General features: G+C 41.6%; 1 protein-coding gene across 1 annotated transcript in view; it reads left to right on the top strand.

The window, feature by feature from the left end:
- The window catches only part of arhgef40 (Rho guanine nucleotide exchange factor (GEF) 40), a 41,461-nt gene extending 27,985 nt beyond the window's left edge, over positions 1 to 13,476 (top strand). Inside the window, exons 21-27 of the mRNA XM_051402348.1 lie at positions 1,847 to 2,053; positions 3,926 to 4,105; positions 4,554 to 4,734; positions 6,102 to 6,212; positions 8,224 to 8,333; positions 10,298 to 10,341; positions 10,478 to 13,476. Coding sequence (XP_051258308.1) covers positions 1,847 to 2,053; positions 3,926 to 4,105; positions 4,554 to 4,734; positions 6,102 to 6,212; positions 8,224 to 8,333; positions 10,298 to 10,324 — 816 coding nt within the window. The 3' untranslated portion in view covers positions 10,325 to 10,341; positions 10,478 to 13,476. The remainder of the gene's footprint in view (positions 1 to 1,846; positions 2,054 to 3,925; positions 4,106 to 4,553; positions 4,735 to 6,101; positions 6,213 to 8,223; positions 8,334 to 10,297; positions 10,342 to 10,477) is intronic.
- Positions 13,477 to 19,320: the final 5,844 nt, after the last annotated feature.

Raw genomic sequence — 19,320 nt, 5'->3', positions numbered from 1 at the left:
AAGCGCCGTGTTTTCTTGCAGATGATCACACATTCCTGAATCTATGCACATAATAAGGGTGTCAGGGTCATAGAATTTTTATTTGCTTATTTCCCTTTAAGAAAATCTGTTAAATCACAATGTGAGAACATCATTATGAGTAATTTTGGAGCACATCACAAGCACAAACCCATTAAAGTTGTTTTATTGAACAGTGGCTGCAATTAAAAATGAGCTGTATACAGTAAAGCTAATTACATGTTTAATGTACACTAGAAAAGCCAATTAAAGGCGGATTAGAGAGAAAGTAATTTGAGCTTGCAAGCTACAATTAACTAAAACTAATACATCGACAACATCATGAGATTACTGAGAGGACTTTACAAGGAGAGATCACAGTGCTTAAGATCTCTGAGGCTACATTCAAGTTAAGTGTTTCATAAAAGGAGCATTTCTAAGAAACCACCACCAGGAGGCGGTGTGAGTTCACATCCCGTCCTTTAAAACGACTTGAACATATTGGGGATTATGGCTGCAGGAGGGTTTATGGTTATCGTGATGGTGATGGACGTGAAACTGGTGTTCAGACTGGATGATGATGGGGATCGTTTTGGGGGGATGGCGGTGATGATTGTTATGACGACGAGGAGAGAGAACGGCACATGTGGCTGCTTTGGGGGAGGATGTGATTTCACAAAGAAAGGAACTGATTAAAATGTCGTTCTGTTTGTAGTTTATTTGTATTTTTCGACCAATAACGACTGCAAAATCAGGCTCGGGTGCTCGTCACTTGAAGATATAATGACTAAAACAATAATTACCCTGATTGCACGTTTGGAGTGGTAATTGCTACTGACCAAAAGAGCTCTTCACCAAAAACAACAAAAGCATGTAAACATAGATGTGCAGCAATTTTTGTCATCAGATTCAACCTAAATAATCATTAACGAAAAGTATCAACTGAAGACTAGTTAAGACCTCAATCATCTTGGACTAAAATGTATTTTTAGCTGTTGTAAATCTTCTCCAAATACTTTTGTGCTACTTTGTATTAATACTATTTTTCAGTTAAAACATTTGTTGTAATGGCTGTCGTTCAAGACTGATGAATAGACTTCAACTAAAAGTCACCCATATTAAAATCTGAAGCACAAAGATATCATATATTTATCATTTCATATCTATCGTATTAGTTAATATTATATTTATTTTTTAGTTTTTTATTCTTTATGTATTGTTAGTATCTATATTGTGAGAGAACACACTTTATATCCGTAAATAGGGCTATTTTGGAGGCTAAATAATGTCAATGTTAAGGTTCTTATCTTAAACCTGTTGAATGCCTATACATGAAAGTAAAAATGAAGACATTTTAAATAAAGAAAACTTTTTTAAACATTATAATATGTGTTTCACATGCAAAAGAGGCATTCATTTTCTTGCTTGGCATATGGGAAATTGTTAAAAAATTAAAACTGACATTTGTCCAAAACCCACCGTGGCTGTTTCTGACATAATACACTAATTTACTATTCACTATGTAGAGCCTTACATATTGGGCCAGATGGCAAAAATCTAAAACAAATTTCCTCTCATCTGACATCTGTCTACATTTACCTTCTTTGCTCTTTCTGTGCAATGCATTATGGTAAATAAATCTTGGTTAGTGACTATAGATTATACAGAACTTTTTACGTTTCAGGGATATTCCTGTGCGGTATAAGGTTTATTAACAATCACAATCAACTTCTACAACTGTTGGAAGTTCTGTTTTGACTTTAAGTGTGAATATGAGACACCATAAGCGACAACCTGCTCTAACATTTCCTTTTCCTGCAACTCCCATCTTCTCTCCCTTCTCCCACAGTCCAAGCTCCCCTCAGCCTCCCCCCTCTCCCCTCTGTCCTTCCCTCACTGTCTTCAGGCTCCCACTCAGAGACTGGAGCAGTACTGCGAGGCCCTGGAGGAGCTGGGAGGGATAAACCCCGCCTCCGACTCCGCCCTCTCCATCCTGAGGCATGCCCAGCGGCACGGCGAGGACCTGAGGGCCAGTGACCTCATCGTCGGATGTCCGGTGAGAACGCTTGTCCCAGTTTGTGACTCTGCAACTGTGAATCAAGTCCCACTTTCTTTTCTTAGAGGGAAAGAAACTAACTCATCTCGATGAGGTCAGGCAGCTGGAAGAGATGGAATTGTTTCATCACTTCTTTAACTTTTTATTTCAAGTTTTTGTTTATTAAAAAGAGGATTTATCAGTGTTTATTTTGAATATAAAAAAAGTACAAATACTCTTTAGGTTAACCATCTTTAAAATGACTATAAGTGCATAACCAGAAGCTCATTTGAATTTTCTCTGATTTTCTTCTACTACTGGAAGATGTTTTGAGGTTTGCTCATCACAAGAAGACCGAGTTTATTGTGAGCTACAATGATCAGCATCTTATTGCATTAGGAAACACAACAACATTTGAGTGTGTTTGAATATAAAATCCAGGTGAAAATACTGTAGGTGTGATCCTTCGTGCTCCTTTAAAATCCTTTTTTTTTTTCAAGAAAATCTGAATTTAAAACTATGGAAGAGTCTTTAATCTAGTTCAGACCACACATAGAGGAAAGTAGCTCAGGGGGGAAAAGATGGCATTTTCTTAGCCAGACCACTAGGAGAACACTTTTATACCACTCTTGCACATTATTATGAATATAAAAACAGCTTTAACCTTTATCAGAAAGTCAGAAAACACCACATCCACTTGCCCCGTATTGTGCTTCTTTCACACAGCAGTATCATTCAGAGGTAGTCGTGACAAACGTTTGACTCCCACACATACACACACACCTACCCACACACACACACACACACACACACAATCATCCCCCCCCTCCCCCAGTGAAGGGAGAGATTATGGCAGCACAAACACTCCCATTGAGCTACTTCAAATTGCACTGCAAAAGCTCTCCAAGTAAAACGACCGTATGTGCAGGTGTGTGTGTGTGTGTGTGTGTGTGTGTGTGTGTGTGTCTGAGTGGGTGTGGATGTGGGTGTTAATAATGTGTGTGAAGCATCACTTATATTATGACCCACACATCTCTAGAGGTTTAAAAATAAAAGCTCAGAGTGACAGGTTGCTGGTAAATTATCAGTCCTTTTAATTTTATTGGCAGAGCAGATAGGAAATGTCAGCCACATGTATCGTTTATGTTGCCCCCTCCACCCTTTAAGGAGCATTACATACGATTTGACTTTTACCAACCTCTATGTGCCTCTGGAAGGAGTTGCAGCAACATCACAAAGTCTTTTAGCCCTGTAATTGACATGAACAATGAAGTCACATTTTTACAAAGGACATGAGTCAGCTGGCCAATTAGAGCAAAGATCCAACAGAAAGAAATCATCCTTGTGAAGAAGGAATTCAGTATGTCACCATGCATGGCACTGTAATAATCATACTGCTTTGTCCTTTTCTTTATTGACTCGAGAACAAGGCTTTTCAGTCTTTGTAGCTGAAATGTCTCGCAACTGCGAAACGAAAATTTGAGGAGGTGACGGGGGGAAAGGATAAGATTTAGCTCCGAAGCAGAGAGCAGGCCAATGAGCTCCTGTCAGGCAGTAGAGGTGTGAATAACCTTAAGAAGACATTTTAACGCAGCATTTTTGTGCAGGCAGCAAAATGCGTACTCACTGGCCCTTTAAAATGCTCCAAAAAGTCTGAGATTATTTCAGGAGCTTCCCAGTATGTTTATTATAGTACTCTGGCTTTTTGCAATACTTTTGTACTTGTTTCAGAAACTAGATTTGAAAGAAAACATAATTTTAAAACTCAATTTTAGGCTAAAGATAGAAATTATGATGGTATCTTTGCAGATAAAGGCCCTCAGCCTGGGCCTCAGGCCAAGATAAATGTATCCTAACATGTGTGTGTCTGTGTGTGTGCGTGTGTGATCCCAGATCCCCGTGGCGGAGCGCGGCGAGCTGGTGCGGCAGGGCGAGCTGACGGTGTGCGGGGGAGCTCGGAGGAAGCGGGCAGGCGTGAGGAATGTTTTCCTCTACCAGCACGTCGTCATCTTCACCAAACAGAAGAGCCCCGGCCCGGGACGCATCTCCTACAGCTACAAACACAGTATCAAGGTACAGATCCCTCACATACACACACACACACACACACACACACACACACACACACACAAACACACACAAATACACACATACACACATACACTGTCTCTGTCTTTATTTTACACACAATCTTTTTCTTTAATTTTCATTATCTCCCTCTGTCCTGACAGCGTTTGAAGAGGAAAATCCACTTTTTGTATTGATTCATTCGAAAGCAAACTAAGATAAACTCAGTCTGAGTTTTTTTAGGCGAATTATTTATAGGGAAGAAACTCATGAGAAGACGGTCCCTGTCACCAAAATGTAAAAATTCCATATTGGTTTCTTTCAAATTGACTTTTCTGCCATACACACTCGGCATTTCAGTTCGACTTTTTGTCTTAGTTTGCATTTCCTTCTATTCTTTTTCCACTTTTCCAGTCCTTCTTTTGACTTTTTCTCCTGTTTTCCCCCCCTGCAGACGGGTGAGATGGGTCTGACTCAGAGCGTTGGGGAGGATGGCGTGAAGTTCGAAGTCTGGGTGCGACAGGCTCCTCGCATCAGAGACTGTGTCACGCTGCAAGCGAAGGACAGGGAGGAGAGGGTGGCCTGGACTCATGACGTTGCCCATCTGCTGTGGACACACGCCATCAACAACACAGGTACAGTCTGACCTTTGACCCCAGGAGCCTCAACTTAAGACTCCCGGGATTAAGATGCATTGTGGGTAATGTAGGTGCCAGGGTTTGACAAGGAAGAAGAATGCATGGAGTAAAAAAGGATGAATGGATTTTAAACTTTTTTTTAACTGTCCAATGCTAAATCTGTGTTGTTAAGTTAATTACATCAAAAGTAATAGTAAATTGACTTTGCAATACCGGTAATCTCTATTTTCGTCACTCTTAGCATTGTCTTGATCTTGTATCGCATGGACTCACAATTCTCTTGCCCTCAGACAGCATTAAAGACAAATCTGATTGTAACTTTACTTTAAATTTGACAACTAACATGATGATTATGATCGCTTCAGAGGTTTCTTTTTACGTCTCTCTTGTTTACCATGTTACCGGTAAGTCAGAATGAATTAACGTTATACTTTGTTGTTGATTGTTTTCGTAAAATATAGTGAACGATTGAATTGCGGAGAATCTATAACTGATCTAATGATGTGCATTATGTACATACTGACCGAAGTTTAAACATTTATATTTGTGTAGGAGATTGAAACGACTTAAAACTTGCTCAAGCGGGCGACCCGGTGGGTTTTAAGAGAATTTATACATCAAGATCATTTCTATAAAATCCAGGCCTCTATTGGAGACCTTCGTTTATTTGTCAAAACGTGTATCCACACCAGGCTTTTAAATGAGACCTGCGTCTATTAGGGACCCTGCTTTTATTGGAAGTTTTACGGTAATCTCTATTTTCGTCACTCTTAGCATTGTCTTGATCTTGTATCACATGGACTCACAATTCTCTTGCCCTCAGACGGCATTAAAGACAAATCTGATTGTAACTTTATCCAGGATGATAATTGTCTTTCCTATGAATAGAGAACATGTAAAAAAATATCCGCATCAGTCCACTCTGCTGTTTGATTGTTCATTTGTTAATGCCTAAAGCATTCCAAGCACAAGGGACCGCTGGCTATCACATGTCATATCCACCTCCCTGTGTCCATAAAGGCTTGTGTCTCAGGAATGCTTCCTGTAGCAGGTTCAGGTTACAGTATCACACTGGATAAGATGCACTGTAGCTGGCATAAAAAAATAAAGAAACTGACACATTTTAGGCACTGTTACTTGGTGTTCAAACTACATTGTTCCCGTGTACCCAAACAATAAACAAACAGTATTTTCCCAGATAGATGGAGTTCTTACATTACCCTGTTACACCTGTCCCTTAAAAAAATAAGAAAATTATTATACTGCAGCTATGTGAAAGAGCATGTCGCAAAAGCAGCTGGGTACATTATGTTTCTGTATGCAATATTGTTTTTTTCATGATTTCTGGTCTCCGCTCTTCCCAGAGTTGTGTCTGAAGGAGTCACTCTGCATGGGAGTTTCCAGTAAGCTGCTGCTGGATGCGACAGGAACTCCAGGCTCAGAGCTGGACTCCATCTACAGTCTTAACGACAGAGGTAGGGTCTAAAGAGAATACATCTGTAACACAAATACAGTATGTATGGGATGCTGCAGGTACTAGAAGCACTGTGCTTTGCATCAGAGATTTGAATTGGAACTGTTTTTTAATGGGAAAAACACTTAATCTTACAGAGAATATGATCATGTAAACATTAGATAATAGTTCAGTGTAGAGTTTTAGTGCGGTTCTCACCTTACAAATACAGAAAGTCTAAACCGTTTGTCAGTTCAAACTGTGGCTTCAGGAAGTCAGTCGGTTTTATGTGACCAGATTGGATTACTGGATTGTTCAAATCTGCTTTCTGAGCTGAAACGCGATGTGGTCCTGAGATTACAGACAGAAAACAAAACGGGTCTCGGGTGTATCTCCCCATGTGACAAGGTAATAACGTGGTACAAGTTTTTTTTTCAATCTCGCGCCCCCGGGCTACTCTATGAATTTTTGATATTTGTCTCACACTGAGAAATTTTGAGGAGCTGTGACATGCCTGCAGAGAATATGTAGCGCAGTCAAAAAGCTCGACTGTGGAAACAGATTTGACTTCTGCTCTGATCAAATCCCATCACAACCTTCAGTCCTCTGTCTCCCCTAAACTGTGGCTTTGTCATCCTATACTGTATCCGTAAAAAGGCGGAAATGAAAGGAAACATCCATCCTAGAAGGCTGGTGTACAGTTTAAAGACAGCTTTATCTTGCATTTCCTCTATTTTGTTTTCTGTAGGGCTGGGTGATGATTAAAACATGACTGTTACTGACTTTCAGTGGGATCATATCATGATATTATCATGTTATCGCTCCATAAATTTCTGTTTAATGACTTATCAAGCTGTAATTAAAGTTTAAAAAAATCGGTTACTGAGTTTGGTCTCATTAAATGCATAACATAGTGGAACACATTTCATTGCTTTGAACTTTGATTAGTTGATTTTGCCTTTAGTTATCATATAGTCACATACTGATGGTGGAAAATACCTACGGATCAGTAGAAATGTAATAACATATAATCAAACTTTTGACCATATAGCACCTATTCCTGTTGATAACTGACCAAATATTGAGGTATTTTCTGAGTAGCTTCAATGCAGAAATCCTTTCTAAAACTTATATCTGTTCAACGTTCGTGCAACGATATGAATTAAGAGGAATCTGCCAGTTCTTTGAAAGTCCATAAAGAAACAACCAAACACTGAGAGAATCTTCCTCTTACTATTATACTTAATGCTATCAGCAGCATTAGCACGCTCTCCACCTACACGTACAATCAGCAACAGGTTCACAACAGTTCCCAGCTGAATGCACCGAGCATAGTCAGAATTCCACATGAAAAATGACCAACTGAGTTAGACCCATAAGAGGCAGGTTGAAGGAAAGTTACACTCGCATAATAACTCCTGTGACGCACATCACATATAATCATATTACAACATCTGTAGGTGGAGTTCCCCCCCCCCCCTTGAAAAACGAGGTGCGTCCACAGGGTTAAAGCATAAAAAACTTAAAACAAAAAAACACACTATCTGTAATGTAATTCTTCAGATTCCAGACCCCCCAATCCAGTCTCCAAAGGCCGCTGTTGCCCTAGAGCCAAAGTAATTTCCCATTCATAGCTCAGTGTAATGCACATACTGCTCACCAGGTGTCTCATTGAGTGCATCAGCTCAGGATTTCAATGCATGAATTGTCCTCCGGGACAGAACACAGTGTTAGAAATTCATTGAACAGGATGAGAAAAATGCCTCCTCTCTCTGACTCCTCTCCCTTTGTCTTCCTTACCCAGTCGTTCCCCATTCTTCATGTCAAGAAAACCTTATGATACACAGATTTTTACAGTATAGAAATGCACACACACAGTGCTAGTGTAAATGGGAGGCAATTCATGCATGCAAATCATGTCCTAAATGCAGGATGGTATCATTATTTCACAGCAAAATACATATGTGTGTCTAACACCTGCTAGATTTAATGCATTTTGAAGCTGTCTGTTAACCCATCACCACCTCTCTCAGTCCACAGTAGCTGCTCAGACTCCTCCTCGGTCGGCAGTCAGAAGGAGGGGGGATCCCCAGCGTCTGGGAGGGACCCCAGGAGAAGCTCCGGATCAACAAGTTACTCGCAGGTAGGGTCACAGTGTGCCCATATAACACACAATCCAATGATTCCAAAGTGGCAAAATAATTTTTATTTGCATAAATTACCCAACACATCACCGTGGTTAAATATAGATATGAAATGTGAGGAATGTGCAGTGAAGAGGGCAGGTTAGGGGTGTTTATCTTTCCCCCTGGAACCACAGTGGAAGATGGTTTTCCAGGAATCTTTTTAAGGAACTCGGGAACATTACCTGCATTTCCCCCCAAAAAAAAGTCCCTTGTAGGACTCTGATGACCCAGGAACGACCAGGGGGGAGTTTGCAATGCTGAGCATGGTCAGAGACTGCTAATGAGTACAGCATTCTTTCAAACCATGCACTGGTTGGCACTAGTATCAGCCCAGTAAGCCAGCTGACATAGAATAGATTATTATGTGAATGTACAGCATTCATATTTAGCATCAAGCCTTTGCTTTTGTCACTTCCTTAACCACAAACTCAGCAGGGAGGGAGGAGTGATGGTATCAGCTTGTAGAGGAGTGCAGATTCAAAGCCTACAGGTGGACGCCGGGCTGGATGGGGCTTATGAAATAGTATAACAGTAGCAGTAAATGACAGCACAGGCCTGAACATATGGTATGTTGCAGTGCGAGAAGTATGATATGTGAGTGTGAACAAGCTTGCATTATTAGAAGCAGGGACAGGATTTTTTTTTTTTTTTTTTTTTGTAGTGTGATTAAAGTTAGGATGAATCAGAGAGTAAGTGAGAGACACAAAACTCAGTGCGGTCACAGCGAAAAATAACTTTCACTTTCAACCTTACTCAACTTTTAGTGAGTAATTCAGCAGGGGCACAGCCGTCTGTGTGGTTGTCATGGTTTTGTGGGACAGGCCATTTTTAGTGGTTTTGTCCTGTGTTGTGCTTCAATTGTAGGCATTTTGACTTTTTATATGCTGTTTGCCCTTTGTTTGTTTTGTGCTTCTGCGACTCGTCACTCGACTCTGTGTGCCGTGTGAAAAAGTGTGTTATATGTGTAGGTTGTTGTATGACAATCAAACCAAACCACCCCGAAAACAGGGGGGTTAAGATGTCCCAGGTTCATTTCCGGCTGTTCTCAACTATTGCCGTCTAACAAAGGCATACAAATGCAAAAACCACCTCTGCAAGTATTTCTTCAAGAATGTTTGCGTCCCTTCGATAGCTTATAGCGAGGTGAAAAGGAATTAGGGGGAGGGAAAGTAGTGATGGCATGCAACAAAAGGTTCCTGGCTGGACGTCGCAGTCACATGGTCAGTGTCTTAGACCCCAGATGCTGGAAATTTGTCATTTTCAAATGAGTTCGCAGTAATTTGCCTGATCTTCATGCATGGCTTTTTTCTTTTTGGGTGATTGCATTCAAAAGGCCCATTTGGCTTTGACAATTTTTCCAGCACTATCAATTTTACGTGTGTAACATATTATACATGATAAAAGATTTGTTGTTTTGCAAAATAATAAACTAATCTTAAATGCTCCTTAGCTGCTGAGGAATTTCAGCCATTTGCATGTCTGCGACCCTCTAAACAGCAAAATCATTTCAGTATGTTAGTCAAGTGAAAACAGTGTGTGTGTGCATCTTCTAAGCTGTAAGGAAACAGCAATACCTGCCTGCCATCTCCATGGTTTAAATGAATTTGCTCTGTGCGTACACACACACACACACACACAGACAAACACACACACGTTCTCTGAATCTCCTTATCTAGCAAACAGAATATGACAGATTGGCAAACAGACTGCGCTGGGAACAGATTGACAGACAGACGGACACACGCAGCCCAAACAGATAGGGCAAACACACAGACAGCGATATGCACATATTCAACAACAGAGGGAGGATTGCCGCTGGTGCCCGCGTACATGCACACTTTGGCACGCACACACGCTTTAGCGCAGAATTAAAAATGTGACTGTTTCTGTTTTTGTTTCTGCTTTTTTTTTTTTATCTCAGAGTCAGTCCCCCTCTACAGCGGTTTAACCGTCATCTCAATAAGAGTAAGTTACTGTGTTTTTTTTTTTACATATGTCAATGCATCCCTCTCTTTACTTACTCTTTTTCTACAGAAAGAACTCACAGTGCTTATGATTTATGTAAAAAACTAATTCTCTTTCTCTAACTTTTTCCAATCAGAAACTGGACCTTGGACTTTTTTTTGAAGATTAAACATCTCCATTCCACCTCTGGGCAAGCCAAACTGGACCTCAAGGAGCAAGAAGACAAAACGGAGACCCTCAGACTCTATTTGAACTTGTCCCACATGCTCACTCGCATTCCCTTCCCTTCCCTCCCCCCCACCACCATTGCCCCCTTCACCTCCTTAAAACAAATAAAATGCCAGCAGATTAGCCGGAGCCGCGCTGCACTGCTTTCCTCCCCGTTATAAACCTCCCAGCTCTGATATGAGCCCCCAAAGAAAAGCTGCCTCCAAAAAAGGATCAAAAACTGCCCTGTTTAAACCATGACAAGCACCAGCAGGGCTCTCTGCACTCCGCCATTTTGGATCTGCCAGTCTCAGTTGCTGGCAGAGTCATTGACACCAAAGGCACTTCAGCCACACAGTGCGGCCATTGTCTGCCCCACGGCTCCCCACTAGGCCAAACCACTTGGTCTGAACCACTGACTGCCTGGCTGGCTGACTGTACGCATCACATGCTCCAGCATCTGATAATAAACAGGAAGTAATATACAAGGCGTAAATCCACCGTAGGATTGCAGATTTGTATTATGTACTTTGTCATTTTCATAACGCCGAATGGAGTACTGTAGGTTTATTTTTTTGTCTCCTGTCTGTGTAAAAAATGCGTGGCATAGGCTAGGTGTGATTGCATCTATGTAAATGAGGCAGGGGTGGTGTGAGCATGCACGCTCACACAAATACACACAAACACAGTGTCCCTCAACACATGCAGTCATTCTTATTGTTATAAGACAGTGGAGCACTATTCACATGCTCACACACACACACACACACACACACACTCACTGAGGTCATTTTACAGCCTGGTACAGTGGTTAAATCAACGTCAGGCAAGGTTACAGCTGGACACATACAGTAAGAGTTGCCTGGATGATGAACGGGGAACGTCTTACAGTACTATATTACCCAACTGCTATACATTCTGTTACTGTGTTTGTTTAAGCTAATGATGTCGTATTAACAGTGGCAAGGATTTAAGGGCGAAATTGTATAAGTGTAACTTATGTCAGCAACATGAGCTTCTTGGTGCCTTAAAAAATGTTCTGCAGCGTACTGATAACTACCGGTAATAAATCGAATACTATGCCTTTTAATATAAGATGCCATATTATATATGCCAAAGGTATAAAATGGGTGTCTGTGCAATGTTTTCTACAAAGAGGTATTGTTGTTACGTCTGAGCTTTTCTGAGTGGACTGCTTTCTCCATAAAATAGAGAAAGGTGGATCTGTTCAATGTGCTATATTCTGGTTTTACTGGTTTTGTGCTTGCAGCCAGAAGACATGAACTACTTCTGATTATTCTTAAAGAGGTAATTTACTCAGACCTGACCTTTAGGTTGTTGCTCCAAGGAAAGCAGTTTCCTAGAACGCCCCCAACTGTTTCTTTTTCAGCGTCTGTTTGTGAATGCTTGTTCACAGTTTGTAGAAGTCTTCGCGATATCTTCAAAGCCCATTGCCTAAAAATGTTTGAGATGATGAAATTGTGATGTGAGGACATTTGCTTTATCGTAAATCTTAAATGAATAGTTTGACATTTTGGGAAATATGCCTATTTGCGTTATATGAGAAGATCTATACCACTCTCATGTTTAAAATATGAAGCTACTTTCATCAGCCGCTTATCTTACCTTAGCATAAAGACTGGAAATACGAGAAAACAGCTAGGCTGGGTTTGTCCGAAGGTGTCAAAAAACACATACCAGCACCTTTAAAGCTCACTTATTAACACATTATGTCTGGTTGTTTGTTTCGTACATAAAAAACGATAAATTGTAGTTTAATGGGAAGTTATGTGCCAGACAGAAAAGTCCAGTTATACCGCCTGTAAAAGTTTATACCCTTCGTTTTTTGCATGGATTAAACAAATGAGATTTATTTAATGAGTCCCAATAGGCAGATTTTGTTACTTTCAGACAGAGCCAGGCTAGCTGTTTCCCCCTGCTTCCAAGTCTTTGTGCTGGCATAAGCATCACATTGTGGTACGTTAGAGTGGTATCAGTCTTCTCTCTAACTCTGTTCAAGAAGCAAGCAGATTTCCCAAAATGTTGAACTTCCACTTTAAGATGTCATATCTCAAAGCTAATAGATACGATAGCTACAATAATAACTTCTACTTGCAGACCAGAAGCTTAACCTCTACTACTCTGCCTCACTCACTAATGGGTCCATCATTAAAAATACTTGTTACACTGCTGAATTGTATTCAAACTCTCAGAACTCAAAGAATTCTATAAGGAAATTACATTAGTACGGCTCGCAATGTCATTTTATGTTGTGATGCTGCCAAAAAGAATTAAACGTAGTAGACATAGCTCATATTATATGACAGCAAGCAAGCAGCCAGTAAAACCAATCATCATCCACTCACTGGTTTGATTGGATAGCATGTGTATCACTATCAAACAATATCATGCTTAAGGTACAATATGAAACCATCAGGTAGCGAAAGCCAGCAGCAGCGGGAGGTTAAGCTCGTGTCTGCAGACAGCAGCGGCAGCAGTTTGTCGCCGTTATCAGATTTAGCACGTTTCATATCTGCATTCAAATTCAGAAATTGCAAATGGCTATTGAGCCGTTTCTGAATCAATATGTAATTTGTTGGCTTGGAGAAGCCTCGTACACTTCATAGCCTTTAGCTGTTTGGTACATTGCGTTATATTGGAAGCAATGTAATGAACACCATCTTTCATTCCTACTGCAGTATAGATTGTCATATGCAGAAATTCCTCACTTGTGTACGCCGTGGCAAGGCAGTATTAATGTGTAGAAACTTTTCTCTCGCTCTGTTGCTACGACGCACTCTTCCTGATGTTTACATTTTTTGAAAGGAATGTGGAATGTTGGAAATGCATGTTATGCTTACTTGATAATTGTACTTTGACTGTTTTTTTCCCTCCCGTGTTGAATTAAAACTGGATCCGAGTTCCAAACCTCTCAGAAGGGATTTAAGAGGAGGGGTGGGGTGGGTTGGAGGTTGTGCTTGAACCTTTTTAGCAGGTCTAACCTCAAAATTAGGCCTGTAACCTCATAACCTCACACTTGCTGTAATGAGTGGGGTCTCTTCTCTGAAAGCCAGCTGTGCGGCTGCTTCCACCAGGCCTCACAAGAACCAGAATGATTAGATAACTACAGTGCAGCACCATATCAAATAGTTCCAGGGATCAAATTCTCTAAAGGAGGGAGGTGCAGTTTGAGAGTGTGTGTGTCCATCTGTGCATGTGAGGGGACATAGAGAGAGAGGAATGAGAGATAAAGGGTGGGCAAAGAGGGAGGAGGGTGGTGGTGGGGGCGACAGGAAGGGGCAGAACTGAGGGAGAGAGAAAGGGAGCGACAGAGGAGAAGGACAGGAGACAGTAGGTGGGAATGATGGGAAATGAGCGAGGGCGAAGGGGCAGACAGACAGAGAGGCACAGTCAAGGGGAGAGCAGGAGCACGAGGGGGAGAGGAGGCAGGGGGAGAGAAAAAAGAGGAAGAATAGAGAGGGGGGCTTATAGAAAGAGGGAGACACAAAGTAGAGTTAGAACTTTTTTTTTTTTTTTTCTAATGGAGAGAACTAAGAGAGGGCCGAGAGAGCTGCAGAATGGATGAAGGAGAGAGAGCGAGCGGGGTAAAAGGGGGGATGTTGACAAAGCAGCGAGACTGTGGCGAACAAAGAGAACGTGAAGAGAATGAGTCGGGGGAAACATCAAAGGGATTTTTCAGGCCCGGTTACCGGGACAACAGACATTTGCATGCGATTAGCTTTTTACATCATATTAAGAAGGGTTAGGGTGAGGGAGGGAGGAGGGGAGGGGTTGGTGGAAGGAGGGAGGCAGGGAACTATAGATCATACACACACATGCACGCACACACACTGTATGAGATAGTGAGAGGGAAAGGAGAGAAAGAAAAAGAGGGACGTTGGTCATCTCACGCGGATAAACTGACTTATAGGCAGCCAGCCAAGCGTTTCTTTTGTAAATGAGAGTGCATGTTGAGGGGAGATACAGTAATATGCCGGCGCAGACATTTTTGGCAAAGGGAGGTCAGAGCAGGCAGTGTTTTTTTCTATTTTTTTATTTTATTTAACTTGATTTTTTATTTATTTATTTTTTCATACTACACTACAAGTTTGACACCAATAATTTTAAAGGCCTTGAGGAACAATCTGACACCAAAATGACCTTTTTAAACACACCCGTGAACACTGATTTGAGGTCTAAAGCATGATTTGGGTGTATTTTATTGTCTCGGTATCAACTTGTCAATATTTTCTTCACTTTAGTTGACCAGAAAATATTTTTCCACAGCAGAACATACAGTATAACCCTGATGTGTAAGCGTAGTTAAATATAAAGATCAAGGATTAACCAGATGTAAAACTGATAAATTACCATTACAAGTCTGCGTATAAAACGTAACTCGGATAGGATGAGTAAAACAAACTCTTCTACTTCTTAAGTTGAGCAAACCATTCAAAAAAGCTGTGAATGAGCAGAAAAATGCATAGTCACATAGCTGAAAATGGGGGCTGACCTGTTGGAGATACATGGTTTTCTACAAGACAGCGACAATATCCTGTATATCTCATTATCGATCATAACTACATCAAATGGGTGAAAGATATAAAACACAGCACACTCACTGTCAATAATCTAACCTAAAATCCCAACCTAATGATCTCACAAACCCTACACAAACACACTCGTGCATGTATACATATTCATACACAATGTCTAGACACAGGTAGTATAAACATATACACATAAGTATACAACATGGATCCACGTTACACCGTAAACACCTTGTTGTTTGCACACATGCGGCGCATACATCACTGTCAAACAGAAACCCACCTCACACAACCTTCCCTGCAATCAGAAAAGCCATTAAACATGTTTCTATGGGCACACACCCTCCGGCATTTTACACATGTAATATTATCCCGCCATATCTCCCCTCCACCTCCCTCCCTCCCTCCATCCATCCATCCTTCCTTCCTTCCTTCATTCCTTCCCTCAGCTCCTGTCTCTCCATCAATCCACGTCCCCTCCCTCTTTCCTCTCCATCTCCCATCACCATCTCCATCCCTTTCTCTCTCCCCTTTCCATCCATCCATCTTCCTCCCACCCTCCCTCTTAATCTCCACCTCTCCCTCCTTATATTTCTCCACCCCTTTTCTTTTTTCCCTCTGTCTTTCGCTCTGGCCTGCTCTGCTCTCTCTCTCTCTCTCTCTCTCTGAGTGTGTGTGTGTGATGCTTCAGTGCCCTCTGTATTGTGGCTGCATTGTGCCAGTAGGCGTCGCCGCGACAGCCGTTGTCACGGCAGCATTGTGATGGGGGGTGGGGGGCGAGGGGGGTTGCTGGTGTGTCTGTGTAGGGTGGGGGGGTGTGTGGGGTAGGGGGGGTTGGAGTGTATTACAGTATCAATACCCTGACACTGCGACAAAAAGGACAGCAGTCGTAGCCACATATCACTCCACCTCTGCACTCCTCCTCCTCCTCCGTCGTCTCCTTCCCTCCCTCCTTCCCTCTCTCCCTCCCCGTGACCCCCTACCTCCACCTCCTCCCCCACAATCAATTCCTCCTCCCCTCCTTTCAATTGATTTCCCACCATATCTCACTGAATATGTACATATTGATCCTCTCCTCCTCCTCCTCCTCTCCTCACCCCACCTCAGCCTCATCCCTCACTCTTTTCTTCCTCTCCTTCTTTTTACTCAAACATCTATCAGATTTCATCCCCCTCCATCTACGCCCCTCCACCCTTATCTCACTCCATCTCTTTCTCCCTCTCTCTCTCTCTCACACACACACACACACACACACACAAACACACTTTCCTCATCTTTCATTTCATCTCCTCAATTCTTTCCCCCTCTCTCTCTCTTTCTCTCTGTGCCATCTCTTCTGCCCCCCTTCACTTCTCTCTCCATCACACCTCCCACCCCGTCCCCCTCCCTCACGGCTGTTTTTTTTTGTTTTGTTTTTTTGTGTTTTGTGTGTGTGTGTGTGTGTGTGTGTGTGTGCGTGCGTGTCTGTCTCACTCACTCTCTGAATATTAATTGGTGCATTTCTGCTGCGGCGGAGAAAACAATCAAAGCGTCAGGGGCGGGTGATGATGCCATTGTGGCAGCCGCAAACACGTACACATATGTACCGTGAGCATACACACAAACACAAACAGAATGCGAGGGGAGACGCACACACACAAGGCCGACACACACAGAGTACAGTTCCAGGGACACATCAGCAGAGAGATGCATATATATATAAATATATGCACTTGTATACACATATATATGCTGCTGACATGCAAAATGTGCACACACACACACTCATCTGCACACATTGATTTACTATGTACACACACTGAGACAAGCATGCACTGCACATATGCCACAGACTTAGTCAGTCACTCTCAGATACACAATAGCAGGCTTACAATGGCTGATCCAGGAGATATGTTCTGCGTCAGCAAAGACATTTGAATTTCCCAGCCAACGTTTACCTTCACACACTGCTTGAGCACAGCACATTTAAATGTTGAAACCAAGGCCTTCAGCTGAGAAAAAAAATTCAGACTTGCAATTAAGTGATAAAAAAAGGCAAACACAAAGGCAGAGGTTACATCTAAACACTGTTTAGACTGAAGCCTTATTACTGAAAAGAAGGAAATCAAAGCGTTTAGGCGCGAGAGAGCGAAGTAAACTAGATGTAAAGGCAATGATTTCTTAACAGACTATTCAGCTGGGTTTTTGGTGTTTAACATGTTCAATATCTCACTCTGTAACACTTTGATGAAGAGGTGGTGGAAGAGGCGCGTGGGCTCCACCACTCCAAGCGCATCCTGGCCCACGTACTGTAGATTTGACTTTTTGCTGTTGTCGTTTGCCCTCATACACTGCAGTACACTCGCTCATGCAAGCCACTTACATGGAAAATGTGAGCGAAAGGAAGAAAAACGTCTGTGTTGAACTCAACTCTCGAGACTTTAAAATGCAGTTGTAGATGGATCAGATAAAGCAGATGGCGAAGGTCTAATGAAAATATTCAAGTTAAATCAAGAGCCAACTTGTTGAAATAACTTTTTTTCCCCTCGATAAACGATAAGAGTCGCCACGACTTCCAATGCAAGTTAATATAGCTGTGTCCCACATCTAGATCAAGATATCATATGTAAGATGCATTCAACCAGATTGCAATGAAATAAGATACATAAAGTTTGTTGATCCTGAAACCTGTGATTAAAACAGACATTCACCCTCTTTCAGTAACCAAGAACCCTTTTACTCGAGGTCCAGCTATTGTGCCATGACCTTCTCACCCCAGTTTTCACATCCTAGTTCCCTCATTTACAGTATAGCCTTTTTTTTATTCCACCACACAGGCTGAAATGTGAAAATCTGACTGTGAAAGGTGTTGAAGACCAGTTGCTTGTGATTGTGCTCTTGAGTAAAGCTGCATTAATCAGTATGTTTTTCATAAAATCACTGAATCTACAACTAATGGGATAGTGGTCACTCATAGTGATGAGTCCACAGAGAATTATCGCCCACCTCTGCAGCTATTTCACCCTATTTTAGCTGGCCATGACAAGCCTCCTCCATTCAAAAATATATTATGCTTATTGTTACTTCACTTTGATGTTTAATTTCAGAATAATGTATGTAATGCTGTTTTTACATTCATATGCCGAAGGGGGAAAGTTGCTTCGTGTTCATCCTAAATCTGAATGTGTGATGGATGATGTGGACGTTCAAGATTTTGTGACATGAGAAGTAATTGGGAGGCCAATCACAGTCCAGTATGCAACTTCCACAAGTGTGATGTGAAAACTCGAAACCTCCAGTGCTCAGACACTGAAAGCTGACTTTACAATGAAGACATCCTGTCCAGCAGTTAAACTTTTGAAATGAACAATTTTTGCATATTCATGAATTCAGGATTTTCTTACAGACCTTACCGGTCCCTTTCACATATAACCTATTGTCTTGTCACATGATCAGATACAGCCTTCATATTGGACAACATCAACATACATATTGCCCAGCATTGATCATTGCATATCTGTATACAATAAAAAATACCAAAGAAAATTAAAAAAGTATTCATTTAATTTAGTTTATTTAAATGTTTTATAGTTTCTTATACACATGGTGCCATTTAGCGTCTGTATTAGATGCCTTTGAAACACATGGTTAACATTGTGAAATGGCCACAGTTTGGTTAAGTTTTGGCAACAAAACTACTCAGTTAGGTTTAGAAAAATGTCATGCTGACATCACGGTGGCCACAAGTCACATGACCCTCTGTGACATTATGAAACTTAAAAAATTTGAATGAGTCAACATTGACTTTTGGTTTCACACGGAACAGGAACCCCGGTTGTGTTTGACCCATCCATCCACCACATCCACCTCCTTATGTGGACTGTGTCGCTCTACACCGATGTCATCTGACGCAGATGGGTTATTCTGAAGTTAACATCAAAGTCTGCTGCCACATAGGCAAAAAGGGTACCTTGTCCAGCTGGTTGAGACCCAAACAAAGCTACAAGGCTGAGATATTTTTCTTATAAGTTGATCTCAACGAAAGGGCTAAAAGGGAGAGCAAATATTGGGACTTTCATTCATCAGGTGGTGAGAAACATCATTTCAACTCTCGGCACAGGGAGATGCATCAGACTCCACCCTATTAATAAGGGAACAAATGGGATGACGCATGCATGTAGGTTGGAGGAGATGTGCACCTGCTACATCTAAACCATTGTCAACTGAAAACCATGTGACAGTG

Source organism: Dicentrarchus labrax, unplaced genomic scaffold, assembly GCF_905237075.1.
Source record: "Dicentrarchus labrax unplaced genomic scaffold, dlabrax2021, whole genome shotgun sequence".
Classification (NCBI taxonomy): Eukaryota; Metazoa; Chordata; class Actinopteri; family Moronidae; genus Dicentrarchus; species Dicentrarchus labrax.
This window is presented reverse-complemented; position numbering and strand designations above follow the sequence as displayed.